Source organism: Cyprinodon tularosa, unplaced genomic scaffold, assembly GCF_016077235.1.
Source record: "Cyprinodon tularosa strain WSP-4 unplaced genomic scaffold, ASM1607723v1 ctg51, whole genome shotgun sequence".
Classification (NCBI taxonomy): domain Eukaryota; kingdom Metazoa; phylum Chordata; class Actinopteri; order Cyprinodontiformes; family Cyprinodontidae; genus Cyprinodon; species Cyprinodon tularosa.
This window is the reverse complement of record NW_024039241.1, coordinates 3,589,630-3,606,358: the sequence shown is the minus strand read 5'-3', so window position 1 is coordinate 3,606,358 and position 16,729 is coordinate 3,589,630. Positions and strand designations below refer to the sequence as shown.

General features: G+C 37.5%; 1 protein-coding gene across 1 annotated transcript; it reads left to right on the top strand.

Annotated features, from left to right (window-relative positions):
• Positions 1–10,037: 10,037 nt before the first annotated feature.
• LOC119795338 (dehydrogenase/reductase SDR family member 11-like) lies at positions 10,038–14,776 on the top strand. The gene is made up of 7 exons (XM_038303280.1): positions 10,038–10,272; positions 11,448–11,657; positions 11,832–11,926; positions 13,725–13,854; positions 14,244–14,336; positions 14,446–14,511; positions 14,600–14,776. The coding sequence occupies exons 1-7, from the start codon at positions 10,141–10,143 to the stop codon at positions 14,639–14,641; spliced, it is 768 nt and encodes a 255-aa protein (XP_038159208.1). The 5' UTR covers positions 10,038–10,140; the 3' UTR covers positions 14,642–14,776.
• Positions 14,777–16,729: the final 1,953 nt, after the last annotated feature.

The following is a 16,729-nucleotide window of genomic DNA, read 5'->3' as shown; positions in this document are numbered from 1 at the left end:
GTTAAAAGAGAAAAGCAACATTTTGCTCCATTATTAAAAATTATATAAGCACTACACTCATTAGATGCTGTTTATCAATGTTTGAAGTATCACCGGCTCTGATGAATGTGGAATTAGGACTGTTTTCCACTTTGAAAACGGTTTCATTTGAACGACTAAGAGAGAAGGTAAATACAGTATTTTCTTTTGAAGATATAGAATTGTGCAGAGTTAAACCCCACTCTAATATTTGTACCTACTATTCTCTCTCTGTATCAAGCAAAATAATACATTCATTAAAATATTAACTTCACTATAAAAGTAGAACATCTGGGCTGTAGTTACTCTGTGTAACCAATTTCTTGTATTTCATCTGGGGCTGAAAAAAATGAATCATATTAATTGATTATTTCAATAATCGTCAACTAATTTAGTATGTAATTAATCATTAACTGGAGTATAGAGACTTTAAAACATACAGTAATATAAATGTAAAATGTGCCTTTCCCCACAGAGCAACCCACTTAGATCAGTTATTATATCAAAATTGTAAAAATAAAAACAAAAAAAATGAAAACAGTAATATCAACTAAATATCGGTAAAAAGGAAACCCTCACATTTTCTTTTTTAGTTGGCTGTGGCTAAGAATCAGAAATGTTGATGGCTTACAGCCTTTATTTGCCCATTTTTCCAGCAGTCTTCAGAACTCCTGGCTGACTCAGAATATTTCGTTTAATAAAAGAAAAAAAAAGTTTTTTTTTTTTTTTTAGTGTACATGATATTCATTTTTTTTATTGGGACTAGTTTTGTAGCCTAATATTAATTGTAGCAACCGCTGCATTCTAGTGTGAATAAATTTTCAATTTTGTGCTCCAAGCACACACGGACTAGAAAACAGCCTATCAAGGAGAGAGAAGGTGGAACTTAAGGCAGAACAACCAAGAGTTGATTTAAACAGCGCAGCACAGTTCCATGCGCTGCTACATGAAAGGGACAGGAGAAACCAGGCAGAGGAGCTGCGAGAGGAAAAGAAGCCACTGCTGCAACAACTACTGCTGTAAATGATAAACATGTTGCCCACATCCAATTATTGGTCGGGACAATTAGGTCGGTTCAAAATTTTGGTAGGGACATGTCCCTATGGTCCCTATGCAAACCTACGCCCATGGCGTCCTCCGAAGGACCCAGTTTACCTGGAGTGGGTCCTTAGAGGGCCGTGAAAATTATGAGGCCAAAAATGAACATTGTATACGATAGGTGTGGGTTCCGGTCAGGAATGTAACAGGCAGGAGAGACATTTGACTGCTTTGTGACTGATTTAAAACTGAAATCACAGTCATATGATTTTGGAGATTTGAAAGACTCAATGGTTCGTGATCAGATAGTTTATGGAGTACTTGACAAAAAGACGAGGGAAAGGATGCTAAGAGATGACAAGCTAACTTTGAATGAGGCTGAGAAGATATGCTAGCATGCTAAGGAAGTAACACAACAGCATGCTAAAACGTTTGCAGACATGAGTGCATCTGTCGTGTATAAGAGTGCTAAAGTAGCAGTCATCAGAAATAAGATAAAAAGACATGACCAGCAGAAAATTAACAAAAACGCAACAGGCTGCAAACGACGTGGTGGAAAGCATGAGCCAAGGCAGTGCCCTGCGTATGGCAAAAGATGTGCAAAATGCAATAGAAAAAATCATTTTGCCAAACAGTGCCTGACTAAGGACAGATCAAAGCCAGTGAGGGTAGTTGAGGAAACAGACCTGGATGAGACGTTCTTCATAGATATGGTGTCATGTGAATATGCCAAGAAATGGCAAGCCGCAGAGGAACATGAAAGGCACAAAGAAGATGAAAACTGGATAGTTTCACTGCCAATAAATGGAGCTTTGGTAGCGCTGAAAATTGACACGGGTGCAGAAGCCAATCTGATCAGTATGACAGAAATCAGGGCTATAAAAGAAAAGCCGAAAATATACAAGAAATCAGTGCAGCAGAAAGACTACAGTGGAAAAGAAATAGAAAGCAAAGGTCAGTGTAGACTAAGAGTAACTGTGAAGAGCAAAGGATACAGTGTGTTGTTTTCTGTAGTACCTGAGGGTTGTGAGTCACTGATAGGAGGGGTCACCTCAAAGAATCTGAATCTGGTGAGAAGAGTCCACCAAATCAGCTGTCCAGAAGATGTGAGGGCACACAACAGCACAGTTGACTACATAGTACAATGTTTCCCTGATGTATTTAAAGGATTGTGCTGCCTTCCATACACAAACACAATTCAACTGAAAGAGGATGTGCAACCAGTGATCCATGCACCATACATGACAAAGAATTACAAACAGTAATCAACAACATGCTAACAGGATGGCCCAGAAGCTCCTGTCCAAAAATCTATCACATAAGTGCAGAGCTAAGTGTGGCGAGTGGACTGTTGCTGAGAGACTATAGAATAGTCATCCCATACAGCCTTAGATCAGAGATACTGAGACAGCTACATGAGGGACATCTTGGAATCGAAAAATGTAAGAGGAGAGCCAGGAGCGCTGTGTATCGGCCTGGCATTGATAGTGACATAGAAAACATGGTAGGACAGTGTGAGACATGCAACAAGTATCAGAGCAAACAGGCAAGGGAACCCATGATGATCCCAGACCTTACCACTGCACCCTGGGAGAAAGTTGGAACTCACCTGTTTCATTGCAATGGAAAGGACAATTTGCTAGTAATTGATTACTACCAACTTCCCTGAAATTTCCCTGCTGTCAAGCACAAATGCCAGTACTGTCATTTTGCATGTAAAATCTATATTTGCCCGGCATGGAATACCACAGAATGTAATGAGTGACAATGGTCCTTGCTACAAGTGCAAAGAGTGGCAGCAATTTGTGAGCCAATATGGCTTTAATCACGTCACATCCTGTCCTCACCATCCACAGGCAAATGGCAAAGCTGAAAGGGGGTGCACATCATCAAACAGATTCTTAGAAAAACAACAGACAGCAAGTCAGATCCTTACTTAGCTCTTCTAAATTACAGAGCTGCCCCGCTTGAATGTGGTTTATCACGAGCAGAACTGTTAATGAACCGTAAATTACGCACAACTCTTCCCTATTACACAGATATCAAGCACAACACAGGGATACAGACAAAATTGGAGAACATGAAATGGAAACAGAAACAACACTATGACAAGTCAACAAAACCTCTCAGTCCAATCGCCAAGGATGATGTGGTACGAATCCAGGATCAAGATGGATGGAACAGGAAAGCAACTCTACTCCAGAAGGTTGGACCTAGATCTTAGGAAGTGAAGACTGAGGAAGGACTGAGGAGGAACCGCAGCAGCCTTCTGTAATCGAAATAAAAACTTTCACAGAGACAGAGATTGATGCTGATCCACTCAGTGCAAGCACAGCATCAGATGCTGAAAATTATGGCCATTTACAGGAGGACACAAGTAATGTTCAAGTGGATTTACCTGTCCTGAGAAGATCTGGACGCAAGAGAAAAAAACCTGATAGACTGGACTTGTAAAAGCCTAAAATGAATGTTGGTTTATTGTAAAAAAAAAAAAAAAAAAAGAACAAGAACAAGAACAAACAAACAAACAAAGAACAAAAACAAACAAACAAACAAAATGCTTGTTTAAAACTGTTCATGTGTTGATAAATGTACGTATCTATGTGTTGAGCAATGTTTAAAGTAAGTAGCAATATGTTAGATTGAATAAGTGAGTAAAGTAAGCATTGAGTGTATCATTAGATTTACAGAAAGGAGGATGTGCTGATATGCAGAATGCATTCAATAGTAGTTCCGGATATGCCCACTAGATGGTTCTATTGAGTTATGAATACAATGTCAACTACTGGAGTAAGGCAGTAGAACAAGAGACATGGAAGATGTAAAACGGTTGTTAATGCTGGTCAAGAAGTTAATAAAAGTTGAGCAGATGCTCATGGTGGATCCTACTCTGTTTAATGACTGAGTTCATAAACAACACACCCCTTTCCACCGGGGTTCCCACACCAGCCCCAGAGTTTACGGCTCAGTTCGAATGCCTGGTGTGTTTCGACTACCGGTACGTGCTGCACTGTAGTGGACGAAAATCCTGGATGATTTAGAAATTCCCCGGAAATTTTTTTTTACCTAGGAAAAGTCCAGGAAAAAGAGGATGTCTGGTCACCGTACCATATCTACAATTTCGATGTTTCTGTGAGTGAGTGCTTGTTGCTATGATGCGTCTTTGCTCGGCAGCTTCGCTAGTTATCGACCAATCAATCAGCTCACAGCTTATCTAACTATTCATGAGCATACCATAAAAGGAAGAAAAAATCTGTGGCTTAATTCTAGGGCTTTTAACCAGGGTGCATAGAACAGCAAATATGCCATTTTCAGCCGAACCATTGTTACACACCTTATTCAGAGAGCTTAAGGACCAGCACCAAATACCCCATATAAACATTCTATGACCCATTTAACCACAACAGCCAAAGTATATCCAGAGATCTTTTTTATGCTCCATTATGTAAGTTGTTAAAATTCAAAAACAGATAAGACCATAAAGATTAGGAAGAGCAAAGGGATGCCAGGATGGGGGCAACTTTTGCTTCGCATATTTCAGTTCTTTCAAATTATAGTTAACTATGTGGCACTCATCCAAACAAATGCAACAATCAGATTGAACTGTTCAAATGATGTGTGTTTTGGTACAAGTACTGAGGCAAAGGTTACTTGCATAAAGTAAGAAAGTTATATTTCCTGCCCAGGAAGCAAATTATTGTTTTTTTTATGGATCTAAGTAAGGACATTGATCTCTCAAATGCAGAATCTTTCTCTCTCCAAGTCTGCGACATCTGAGAGCCATACAAATCTGGAGCCTGACTCAAATTTTGTCTGTATGTGTTTTTTTCTGAACCTCACAAGACTACATCTAACCACAGAGTGCCTCTAGATCTTAGCTTAAAGGAAGACATTTTTAATAGAAATCTTTGAGTACAATAAACTTCTATGTATTCTAAATGAGAGCATGCAGCAGTATATTTTTTTTCAGTTACATAAGGGAGGAGATCGTGTTAATGGGTTTTAATTGATTGAATCAACAGATCATACACACCCTTTAGACTGTAGCTTAAGCATGACTCAGCTTTTAAGGATATCAACATACGGATGTGTGGCAAAGGCTGTGGACTTAATCAGAGTTGCTGCCTTTAATAGTTGATAATGAAAAATGGCACCTATTCAATGATTACATTAAAAATGACCAAAAAGAGTAAATGACTATGTATTCTAACCACTTTAGATGCTTTAATCGACAGATCAAGATATGCATTCACAGTGGCTTTAATAGGTTTCCTATTTTGATACTGCAACAATCTTAATTTTAGTTTGTTGCTTTTATTCTGTGCAAGTAGAGTGCCAGTAGAGACGTACCCCAAAAAACTTCCAACTAAACTGAACAAAAGCGTAAAGTTCTACAGCATTGAACCATTCGTAACATTGTCATGTTACCTGTAATAGAAAGCAAAACAAAATATAAGCCTATATACATTTGTGATTACTTCTGATCTCTGAATAATGCTACATAATCAGGGGGATTGTTGATTGTTTATTCCATGATTGAATGATATTGAAAGAAGCAGCACTTAAAGTTTTATTATATGATTAATATCCTGGTCATGAGCAGACATTAATGGGTTTGTTTATAGGTGACATAAAAAATGTCACCTTTTCAGGGGGAATTGTTAGGATAATTATCATTAAAGATGTGTTAGTTTATTAAACCTTGGTATTGGCTTCCTGTTGTGTGTCAGAACTGATGTTTTCCACAATAGTTAATCTAATTAAGACAGTTCCTCTGTCTGGATATAAGTTATAATCTTCATTCTGTTGGTGGCAAAGATTTGGAAATGGAGTGAGAGCGGTGTCCTTCAGCTAAGAACAAAGTGTAATATTTTGATAAGGCTGGAGCCATGGATGTCTCCTCATCTGCTAAAAGTGTATGATGTAATGATATGATGATGTGGCAGACTGGAGTAGACTGTGTAAAATGCCTTTTTAACTGTTAATCAGGGCCACTTCCTTATAGGTGAGGTGAGCAGCTGCCATTCTGTAAACTCTAAGCAATTTCTCTGATCTGAGTAAAATTCGATTTCTATCAGAATCTGTTGTCATGTCTTCTGGTTATTTAATACATATAAGTTATGAAGTGTTACTTAGAGAGTTTGTCTTGAGTGATCTCTTTTACAATAGCCAACTTTGTGTTTGCTCCTCACATTATATTGCAGTGTTCATCTTATAACACTTGAAAAGGTTTAAGGGTTCTGAATACTTTTCCAAAAGAAAGGTTCAAGTTGTTTCAAAAATCCCAACCCAGACATTGTGTTGGTGTAAGATATTCTGACAAAAAAACTAGACGTCTTACTCCAAAGCAACAAACATAGATATTTTACAACTGGAGATTTTAAAAATCATAGTTATCCACTTAGCTACAAACTTTGTTGGGCTTCTAATAAAAAAGACAGAAAAGTATAGGACAAGATCAGCTTTACTGGAAACATACAATACTTACACAAGCTTCTTTATTTGAGGTAAGTGTAGCTCTTGAATGTGAATGTGTGCACATTTGCACACATCTATCCATCAATCCAGGGTACACACTGGACAGGTCGCCAGTCTATCGCAGGAACATTTGCTCACAGTGACTAGGATTTACATCATGATTTAAATGCCCTAACAAATATACACTATATTGCCAAAAGTATTTGCTCACCTGCCTTGACTCACATATGAGCTTAAGTGACATCCCGTTCCTAATCCATAGGGTTCAATATGACGTCGGTCCACCCTTTGCAGCTAGAACAGCTTCAACTCTTCTGGGAAGGCTGTCCACAAGGTTTAGGAGTGTGTTTATGGGAATTTTTGACCATTCTTCCAGAAGCGCATTTGTGAGGTTGCACACTGATGTTGGACGAGAAGGCCTGGCTCTCAGTCTCCGCTCTAATTCATCCCAAAGGTGTTCTATCGGGTTGAGGTCAGGACTCTGTGCAGGCCAGTCAAGTTCATCCACACCAGACTCTGTCATCCATGTCTTTATGGACCTTGCTTTGTGCACTGGTGCACAGTCATGTTGGAAGAGGAAGGGGCCAGCTCCAAACTGTTCCCACAAAGTTGGGAGCATGGAATTGTCCAAAATGTCTTGGTATGCTGAAGCATTCAGAGTTCCTTTCACTGGAACTAAGGGGCCAAGCCCAGCTCCTGAAAAACAACCCCACACCATAATCCCCCCTCCACCAAACTTTACACTTGGCACAATGCAGTCAGACAAGTACCGTTCTCCTGGCAACCGCCAAACCCAGACCCGTCCATCAGATTGCCAGATGGAGAAGCGCGATTCGTCACTCCAGAGAACGCGTCTCCACTGCTCTAGAGTCCAGTGGCGGCGTGCTTTACACCACCGCATCCGACGCTTTGCATTGCACTTGGTGATGTATGGCTTGGATGCAGCTGCTCGACCATGGAAACCCATTCCATGAAGCTCTCTGCGCACTGTTCTTGAGCTAATCTGAAGGCCACATGAAGTTTGGAGGTCTGTAGTGATTGACTCTGCAGAAAGTTGGCGACCTCTTCGCACTATGCGCGTCAGCATCCGCTGACCCCGCTCCGTCAGTTTACGTGGCCTACCACTTCGTGGCTGAGTTGCTGTCGTTCCCAAACACTTCCATTTTCTTATAATACAGCTGACAGTTGACTGTGGAATATTTAGGAGCGAGGAAATTTCACGACTGGATTTGTTGCACAGGTGGCATCCTATCACAGTTCCACGCTGGAATTCACTGAGCTCCTGAGAGCGACCCATTCTTTCACAAATGTTTGTAAAAACAGTCTGCATGCCTAGGTGCTTGAATTTATACACCTGTGGCCATGGAAGTGATTGGAACACCTGATTCCAATAATTTGGATGGGTGAGCAAATACTTTTGGCAATATAGTGTAAGTACTTCAAACTTAAATATTCTATCTTACTCAAAAACTTTGAGGTATTTGGTTTCCACAAATATTTTAAGTATTCTGAACTTATTCGAGTTTATAGTGATAAGCAAACACACAGGTAGGATGAATAAATAAAAAAAAATGACTCAGAAAGCACAGACCTCCACCAAGCAGCAAATGTTCCCCCAAATTGAGACTTACGCCTGCAGCTAAAACTGACACATGATCTGGACCATTACCAAATTTAAATGAATTGTTCTATGAGGGACACCTATGATAAAAAAAAATGTAATTAAAATCCATTCATAACTTTTCATGTTATCCTGTACAAAGACAAATACACACAAACAAACTCTACGAAAAACATACCTCCTTATTGGCAAGGGTCAATATGGAAATATAAAAATTTTGAATTAACAAAGTTGTATATGAAGGGCTTCATGACAGTTTTAAAATAACAAAAGTATAAAAACTGATCAGAGATTATAGGCTACACACCTATCTTAAGTGTGTGTATCTATATCAATGTTTTTGTACATATTTTTTTTTTATAATTTGACAATACTTGCTCCATAAACACATTTGCAATGTGCTTATTATGTTAACTTTCTGTATGTTTTTTTAAATTCTCTTCTAGTAAATCTTTTTCATGTATATGTATCAGACATTACGATATAACATGTTCTACTGATTCATTCTATTCTCACTCATGTTAGGTTTTTGTATTTTAAAAGGTGTATAATCATATACTGTATCTCAAAATCGTATTTCTGTTCATCTTTCCTTCTTTCTGCTCCTGCTTTTTATTTCATCTATTTATCTATACTCAGTTTATTAGATAGGGACGGATATGTGAGCAAATTTGCAGCACTTGTCCCTAGGAAGACTTTATAAACAAAGCCTAAATCCAGAGGATTAGACAGAAAATTTTAAAAAGGTTGGCCAGTCAAAAACCAATGCACACTGAGGGGTGGCCGAAAGTGGATAGGTGCCAGACCCTCAGGGTCAGTCTACACTGTTCCGACAGGAACGAGCACAACATCCATATTTTCTAAATAAAGACAATCTATACTTTCCTACAGCCTTTGCTAACAAATAGACATTTATATTTAAACATCCATGCTGTCTAAATAAAAGGTAGTAAAAGGTAGTGGACAAATTTTTGTGGCGAACATCTTTCCCATTTTCATTATTTACCGGTACCTACTTTTATCAAAAATTGTTCTGCATAAAATTACTATCTATATGTACTAATATCTACATTAAATTGATTGTGGTTAGATTGATTGAAGCTATTATTGTTGTTATTATTATTATTATTATTATTATTATTATTATTATTACTATTATTATTATTTGTAGAATTAATAAAGGGTTTTTGATAGAATTTATCTAGGATTTCACTGAAGACTCCTAGATGACTTGCAGAGAATTTTCTCTTTACCCCATATAACACAAAATTTAGTTCTGAAGTGAGCATGAATTCTGTATATATCAACTTTAATGTGCATAATTATTAGTTGTCAAGTGATTTTCAATATATGAAAAATTTAAATGTTTAATAAACATTCCCCCTGAGAGTCTGTATTAGAGGGCGAAAAAAATGGTAGGGTAAGGGTGGCCATGGCCACCTCTGGCCCCCCATCTAGCTCTGCCCCTGCCTAAAACACAACTATAAACAGAGTAATGATTAAAAAAATGTAGCCTTTTTTGATCCTTTTAAACATCCCCATTTTCTAATCAAGCTCATTCTTTCTGGTATAATAACTTTATTGTTTTCTATTATCATTAGTTAACCTCTGCATGTATAAAATGAATAGGCTGGATGCAACCCCTTCGTGTTATAAAGTGGGCAGAGGAGGGCCCTCCCTTTCCCTTCATCCTTTGTCTTATTCATATCAGTTTATTTAGTAGATAAAAACGAATGACTTGTGGTAAATCAAGTTAAACAACATGACTTTGCTGTTCTTACCTTTTAACTCCCCCCTCACTTTTTCAACCAGATATCAATCATGAGGGCGAGGAGTGGCCTTAAACGCACCACGCAGAAGGAGGCGTCTCCGCGGTGTAGAAGTCAGAGGGACCGTATAAAGAAGCCCTCCCTGTTCAGACCGTGTAGCTCTCTCTCCCTCTGTCCTCCTCCTTACCTGTAGAAGCGACCTCCTGTGAAGCTGTGATGGACCGCTGGAAGGGCAGGGTGGCTTTGGTGACCGGAGCCTCGGTCGGAATCGGAGCGGCTATCGCCAAAGAGTTGGTTCGGTCCGGCATGAAGGTTGTGGGCTGCGCACGGAACGTGGACAAAATAAAGGTTTGCTCCACTTTAAGCGCCTTCTTAGGAGAAAATTTGGAAAAAGTTACAAGTTTGACGCAATTTCATCTAAAAATGCTGAGAAAGTATTTTAAAGTTATAATAATAAAAAAGAAAAAAACGTTCAGATATAATTAATCTAAAAAAAAAACATTTCAAACATTGAGCCGTGTTTGTGATTGAGTCTGATAATATTTAAGAAAGATGCTTTTTTTCTTTTTCTTGCAGCGATTACATAATCAGGAGAACAAAGCGTGTTTGGCATTTTTCATAAGGAAACAAAACCCCGTTTACACAAGGGTCCTGTTATGCAATAGATTAAGCAGAATAGTTTCCAGTTAAAATCCAAACGGGACTGGTTTGCAACAGACTTGTTTTTTTTATTAAATATTGTTGTTTCATGGATCAAAGCAAAATCCAAAATTCTGGAATAAAATATGTTTAATGAATGTATTAGAAATGGAATAAATGGGCTCTGATTGAAAAGAAGGGCCCTACTCTCTCACACACTTACTTTTCCTGTATAGGCTTAAGTCCTCATAAGATTAGGCTTTCTACATGTAGTAAATATTTAATCATCTGCCAGAAAGTCATTAAGTTTTTCATTTAGGAAAAACTATGATCGCATGTGTTTCAGTTAATGATTCTGACAGGATGGTACTTTTTTAATATTAAAAGCAAAAAGGCATCAAATTCATAGAGTTAGAAGTACAGCTTTTATAATTATTATATTAGCTTTTTTTCCACATTTAAGCCATGAGTTTTTAAGTGTTAATGTCTGTAAACCATAAAAACCTGCAGTTGTTGGACTGTTGCGGATTCGAACCCGTCACTGCTTCAGTGACTTGCAATATGCTTGATAGGATGGGCCTCCAGGTGCTTAAGAACATTAGTGCTTCATCTATAGGTCGCTCTAGTGTGAGCTGCCAGATTTCACAAATAATATCCTGGATAGGAATTGAAACATTTTTCAACAAAATAGCTTCAATTTAATGCTATTTTGTTGTTGCCATTAACCTGAATATGTCAGAAAATACATTACACAGATGTTGGTGACACATTCTTCTTCTATTTAGAAGCAATTTCAAATAATTTCTTCAACAAAAATGAATGTATAAATGATCATTTCAGCACAAATTATAATAACAATCTCAAATATCTTGTCATTTTTTTAGGCGCTGGCTGCAGAGTGTAAAAGTGCGGGCTACAGCGGGGTCCTGATCCCATTCAAATGCGACCTGACCAATGTGGAGGAGATCCAGTCCATGTTCGCTGCCATCAAAGCTAAACACAAAGGCGTGGACGTTTGCATCAACAACGCCGGCCTGGCTCATTGCGAGCCTCTGCTGAGCGGCAAAACCAGCGCCTGGAAGAACATGCTTGATGTAAGAGCTCACTGTTAATCTAAAAATGTGAAACTGTGAAAGTTTCAGAAGTAGAGGTGCTACTCAAATATCAGAGGTGTCCAAACAATGAGCAGTGCAGAGAGTTGGTCAAGATAATGAAGACAGGGAAGGAAACTTTCTATGGAAGCATTAACAGAAAATCCACTTTTGCAGGTCAACGTTATGGCTCTGAGCATCTGCACTCGTGAGGCATACCAGTCCATGAAGGAAAGAAACGTTGATGATGGTCACATCATCAACTTAAACAGGTAGATTTTGATTATTACTCATCCGGTTCACCTTAAATATGCTAATAAACGAGGATGAAATTAGTTTAAAATTCTTTGTATTATAATAAAACACCTATGGGCTCATACTGTTCTCAGTTTAAAAAGTTAGACCAATATAGATAGATAGATAGATAGATAGATAGATAGATAGATAGATAGATAGATAGATAGATAGATAGATAGATAGATAGATAGATAGATAGATAGATAGATCACAAGTAGATTAAACATCTGTACTGTAGAATTTGAACATTTATAATACATTCTAATAAACTTTCCATGATGGATATTTGCTGATCAGTTCCAATTAAAAATCCAAAGAATTTCATTATCTTTGAATGTTTACAACTTCTGCCATTTCAATCCTTTTCTTTTTTTTCTTATACATTTCCAGTCACCATTTATTTACATAATTTAACAGATTGCAAAGCCTTAATTGGCATTACTGCACTGAATCTTATCGTGGAAAGTGCATTTTCTATCTATATGTGAGCTGATACAACAACAACAGAACTCTTTGTGAAATGAAAGATAGAGAAAAGACAAAAAAAAATATTAACTCTTGATTAACAAAAGCTAAACTTAGATGGTTATAACAGTTTCACCCCCGGCATCCACTTAACTTTTGTATTTGACTCATAGCTGAGTTGATAATACAAATTACAACATCCTAAACTTCCCTAATAATGTCATGAGAATCCAGGACTTCATTTCAAAATATCCAAATGATAATGTTTAAATATTCAAAGTAAACTGAGACATTTTTCATGACAATACAACGGAAAATTTACATCTAATTTGAATAGATGAAAACTATTCAAGGTTCTATGTTGTTTCATCTGGGTTTACAGAAAATTTACAGCAAGATTATCATACATTTAATATGGATATAATACAGGAATACCTATGGTAGAAATTAAGGAAAGTTTTGCATCACTTCTTGTAAGCTGGAAGAAATAAAATCCTGAAAGTTAGACGAAAGCATGTTTTACACTAGGCTGGTGTGTTTGAGATTTAAACGCAGACTGTGTGCTGAATTTAGTGGCACAAAAAAATCAGGCAGCAGGTCTTCCCAGAAATCTTAATCTATTACTGGTACGAAGTACCTCACCCTTGCTGAGCTGTTGCTGCAGCATAAAACCTGAATGGAACTTACTTCAGAATCGCATTCCTTTAGAAAATGCATAAAAATGCCCTTTGTTATGTTCAAATATACAATGGTGTCAAAGACAATGGGTTACCTATGTTTTAAAACCAGAATTAAACCCGTGATTAATCTTAAAATCAAGCTGTAGGTTTAATTTAATTCAAGATGTCAATCATACCTTTCCAGAAGCTCTTGGGGAATTATATAAACTAGGTCTGCAACTAATGATTATTTTGCAAATTGATGAATCTGTTTATTTTTTTGATTAATAATCGGATAGCCATAGGTTCCTTAAAGAAGAATTTTTATGAAATGAAACCAGGTGAAATCAAAACTTTCCCACTTAAGGAGTTCTAGATAGAAACTATTTTGTTTTGTTTTTTCCTTAAATGCAAAATGTGTATATATTTTTTTACATTTTCCATATATTACTGCTCTACTCTATACTCCAGTTAACGATTCATTGATTACTGAATTAGTTGATGATTATTTCAATAATCAATTAATCACAGTTAATCTGTTTAATTGTTTTAGCCCTAGTATAAACATTTAAAACCATAATATAAAACAGTCAAATTCATTTAGTAAATGCCTCACTGGTTATATGTCTGTTTTGTTTTGTTTTTCCAGCATCTGTGGACACGTTGTAATTAACAGTGGGGATATTCATTTCTACACGGCCACCAAATACGCTGTGTCGGCGCTGACTGAAGGCCTGAGGCAGGAGCTCATTGAGGCCAAGACTCACATCAGATCCACAGTACGGCTTCAGTCCTCATTCCTTTTTTTATTTAAGACAGTCTTTGTACTTGTTTGCTTCAGATTAAGATCAACCCATATTGACCTCTTTGAGAATATTATGGAAGTAAAAACATTTTAAACAGTAGATCAGTCATCTTCACATTAAGGAGCGTTTGTTGCAGTAAAGCCTCATGACTCAAGCTGCTGTGTTTCTAAAAAGACAGATTTTGTTGTTTTTATTTATTATTTTTTTAATGCATGACTGATGATGAATAAGACTTCTTATTCCTTCACCTTTATTTACTTTTATCATCAATGTGTCAGGCCTAGCTGGTTCTGTAGTGTATTGTAGCTTAGATGTGTTTTGTTTTTTTCAACTGTCAACTTATTTTCCCTTTCTCACTGCAGTGCATTTCTCCTGGCATCGTTGAGACTGAATTTGCTTATCGGGCTTTCAGCGACAGCCCAGAAAAAGCTAAGGCAACTTATTCTATGCTTAAGGTAAAGATTTTAGAAAATTATATTCTTAATATTTTGCACTGCTTTAATATGATCTAGACTTTTTTTTTCAGGAATAAAGTAGGTAGTAAATGTTTATCTTACTTTACAGCCTTTGGCAGCAATAGACGTCGCTAATGCCGTCGTTTATGTCCTAAGTGCTCCTCCTCATGTTCAGGTAGTTAATGGTTTCTAAAACTTTCTGTTTTACTTTTGTCCTATCTCTTTATCCATAGTTATCTGACCTTTACCACCTTATTTTACAGGTTGGAGATATTGTGCTGCGACCTGTCGAGCAACTGGCATGATGCTACACCATCTGATGACTACATTTATAAAACAGCGCATTTTTCATAGGATTTATTTACAGCATTTATGAAATTGATGACTGTAATCTTTAATCAAAGGAATAAAATTGTGATTTTAAAGATGTAGCGTATCAATGCTGAGCTTTTTTTAAAGTGCCCTGCAAGAGGAATCCTACTTTTCCACATTTGATCCTGTTATCACCTCAAACATTACTTTTTATTTATATACTCTATATGAATAAATGAATGGGATTTTATTTAATGTGTTTAACCATGAAAGGATTTTTTTTTAAATGCTTACACAAATTTCTTTTTTCTGAAAACCTTTTGCTCATCCATCATTCTCATGAGAAGGCTATCCTTTTACTTTTTGGTTGTATACGACTTACCCTTCTTTTGGCATGCAGTTCTCAGTCTCAGATTTCAGATATCAAATAAAAACTATGCTATATAATGTTGATGACTGTATGGTGTTTGTTTTGGAAAGCTTCTTTCTTATAATGAAGAATCATAAGTAAGTAGCATTCCTCAAAAAATATAAGTTTAAAGATTAATTGTCAGAAGTAGAAAAGGGGATAAATGGATAGAGGTATGACTGAGGCTGACTTTGACATTCAGGGGGAAACGGGGGCTTGAGGAATGAAGATTCAGCATGGGGATAAAATCTTTGTTAAAAATTATCTATTCTTTCCCCAAGCTCTCATAGGATCCCCCAGATGAAACCTGCAACAAAAGAGCAACAGTGGGTTCTTAGATTCAATCAGTTTATTTATATAGCGCTAATTCACAACACATGCCATCTCGAGGCACTTTACAATTCACCAGATCATACAGTCAAATTAATTCAAAGTTCTCTAAGAAAAACCAGTTCGTTGCATCGACTCATTGACTCGAAGGCAATCCCTCACACTAAGCATGCTTGTAGTGACAGTGGAGAGGAAAAACTCCCTTTTAACAGGAAGAAACCTCCAGCAGAACCGGACTTTAAAGTGAGCGGCCATCTGCTGAGGCCGACTGGGGTTCAAGGAAACAGAAGCAGAGATACAAAAAGCAGCTGTAGAAGGCAGCCCCGTCCAGGAAACACACAGCCAGGCAGACGAGCTCCGAACCAGCTCCCATGTCAGAGGATGATTGAGAACATCCAGCCAGTCACAGTCAGAGAAACAGGACTACAGTGAAAAACAGGCCGATCTCCAATATCTATAAACAAAGGTGTTTATGGCAGCAGCACAGCTGATATTTCTTTCCAGGATGGTGTCACAGCCAAACAGGAACAGACGAGGTGAAGCTACTATGAGAAAAGACAGAGAGAGCATAATGTTAGAGATTGAACTAACAGATTCTACAGAGTGGGAGAGTAGAGATAGAATGATGAAATAGGGGCCCCTATGTCCTCCAGAAGTCTAAGCCTATAGCAGTATAACTATAGAAATAGCCCAGGATAACCTAAGCCCCTCTAACTATACAGTAAGCTTTATCAAAAAGGAAAGTTTTAAGTCTACACTTCAAATTAGACAGGGTGTCTGCCTCAAAACTTGTAGTTGCTCCCATTCTACTTTAAGAAATTCTAGTAACTGCTAGTAAACCTGAAGATTGAGAGCAAAGTGCTCTGTTAGGGATATAAGGAATAATCATATCTCTAATATGATTGTTGCTTGGGCATTTAGGAGATGGAGGTAAGGAAAAGGGGCGCAGATGAGGGAATGAAAGGAAGGGCACAGGGGATAATTGGATGAAGGGATGAGGAGGGATGAGAAAAGCAAGTAGAAGGTAAAGGGAGGGTGGGGTTGAGGAAACACAAAAGACTGAAGAATGGGAGGACTGAGTATGAATACCCTGCTATTGAAATGTCAAGGAGTAGTTATGCACGTTGGCCAGCTCATGAACTCTATGTTCACATATTAACTTCATGTCAGACAAACTTTCTGTTTGGATAACATAGGCTTTAGAAAGTTACACAACCTGTCTGAGGCTATGGGTTTTACTAAGCCATATAAATGAGAATTTTTCAAGAAAATCTATACTTTAGAATCTCCTTTTTCCCTCTTAATTGCAAACGAAAATTTTGAGTGAAAGTGAAAAATTACC

What these genes read in the sequence shown, in the direction of transcription:
- LOC119795338 (XM_038303280.1), top strand. Translation starts at nt 10,141, where the DNA reads ATGGACCGCTGGAAGGGCAGGGTGGCTTTGGTGACCGGAGCCTCGGTC. An exon ending in CACATCATCAACTTAAACAG is followed by an intron (nt 11,927 to 13,724) that starts GTAGATTTTGAT and finishes TTGTTTTTCCAG; the next exon opens with CATCTGTGGACACGTTGTAA. An exon ending in AGACTCACATCAGATCCACA is followed by an intron (nt 13,855 to 14,243) that starts GTACGGCTTCAG and finishes TTCTCACTGCAG; the next exon opens with TGCATTTCTCCTGGCATCGT.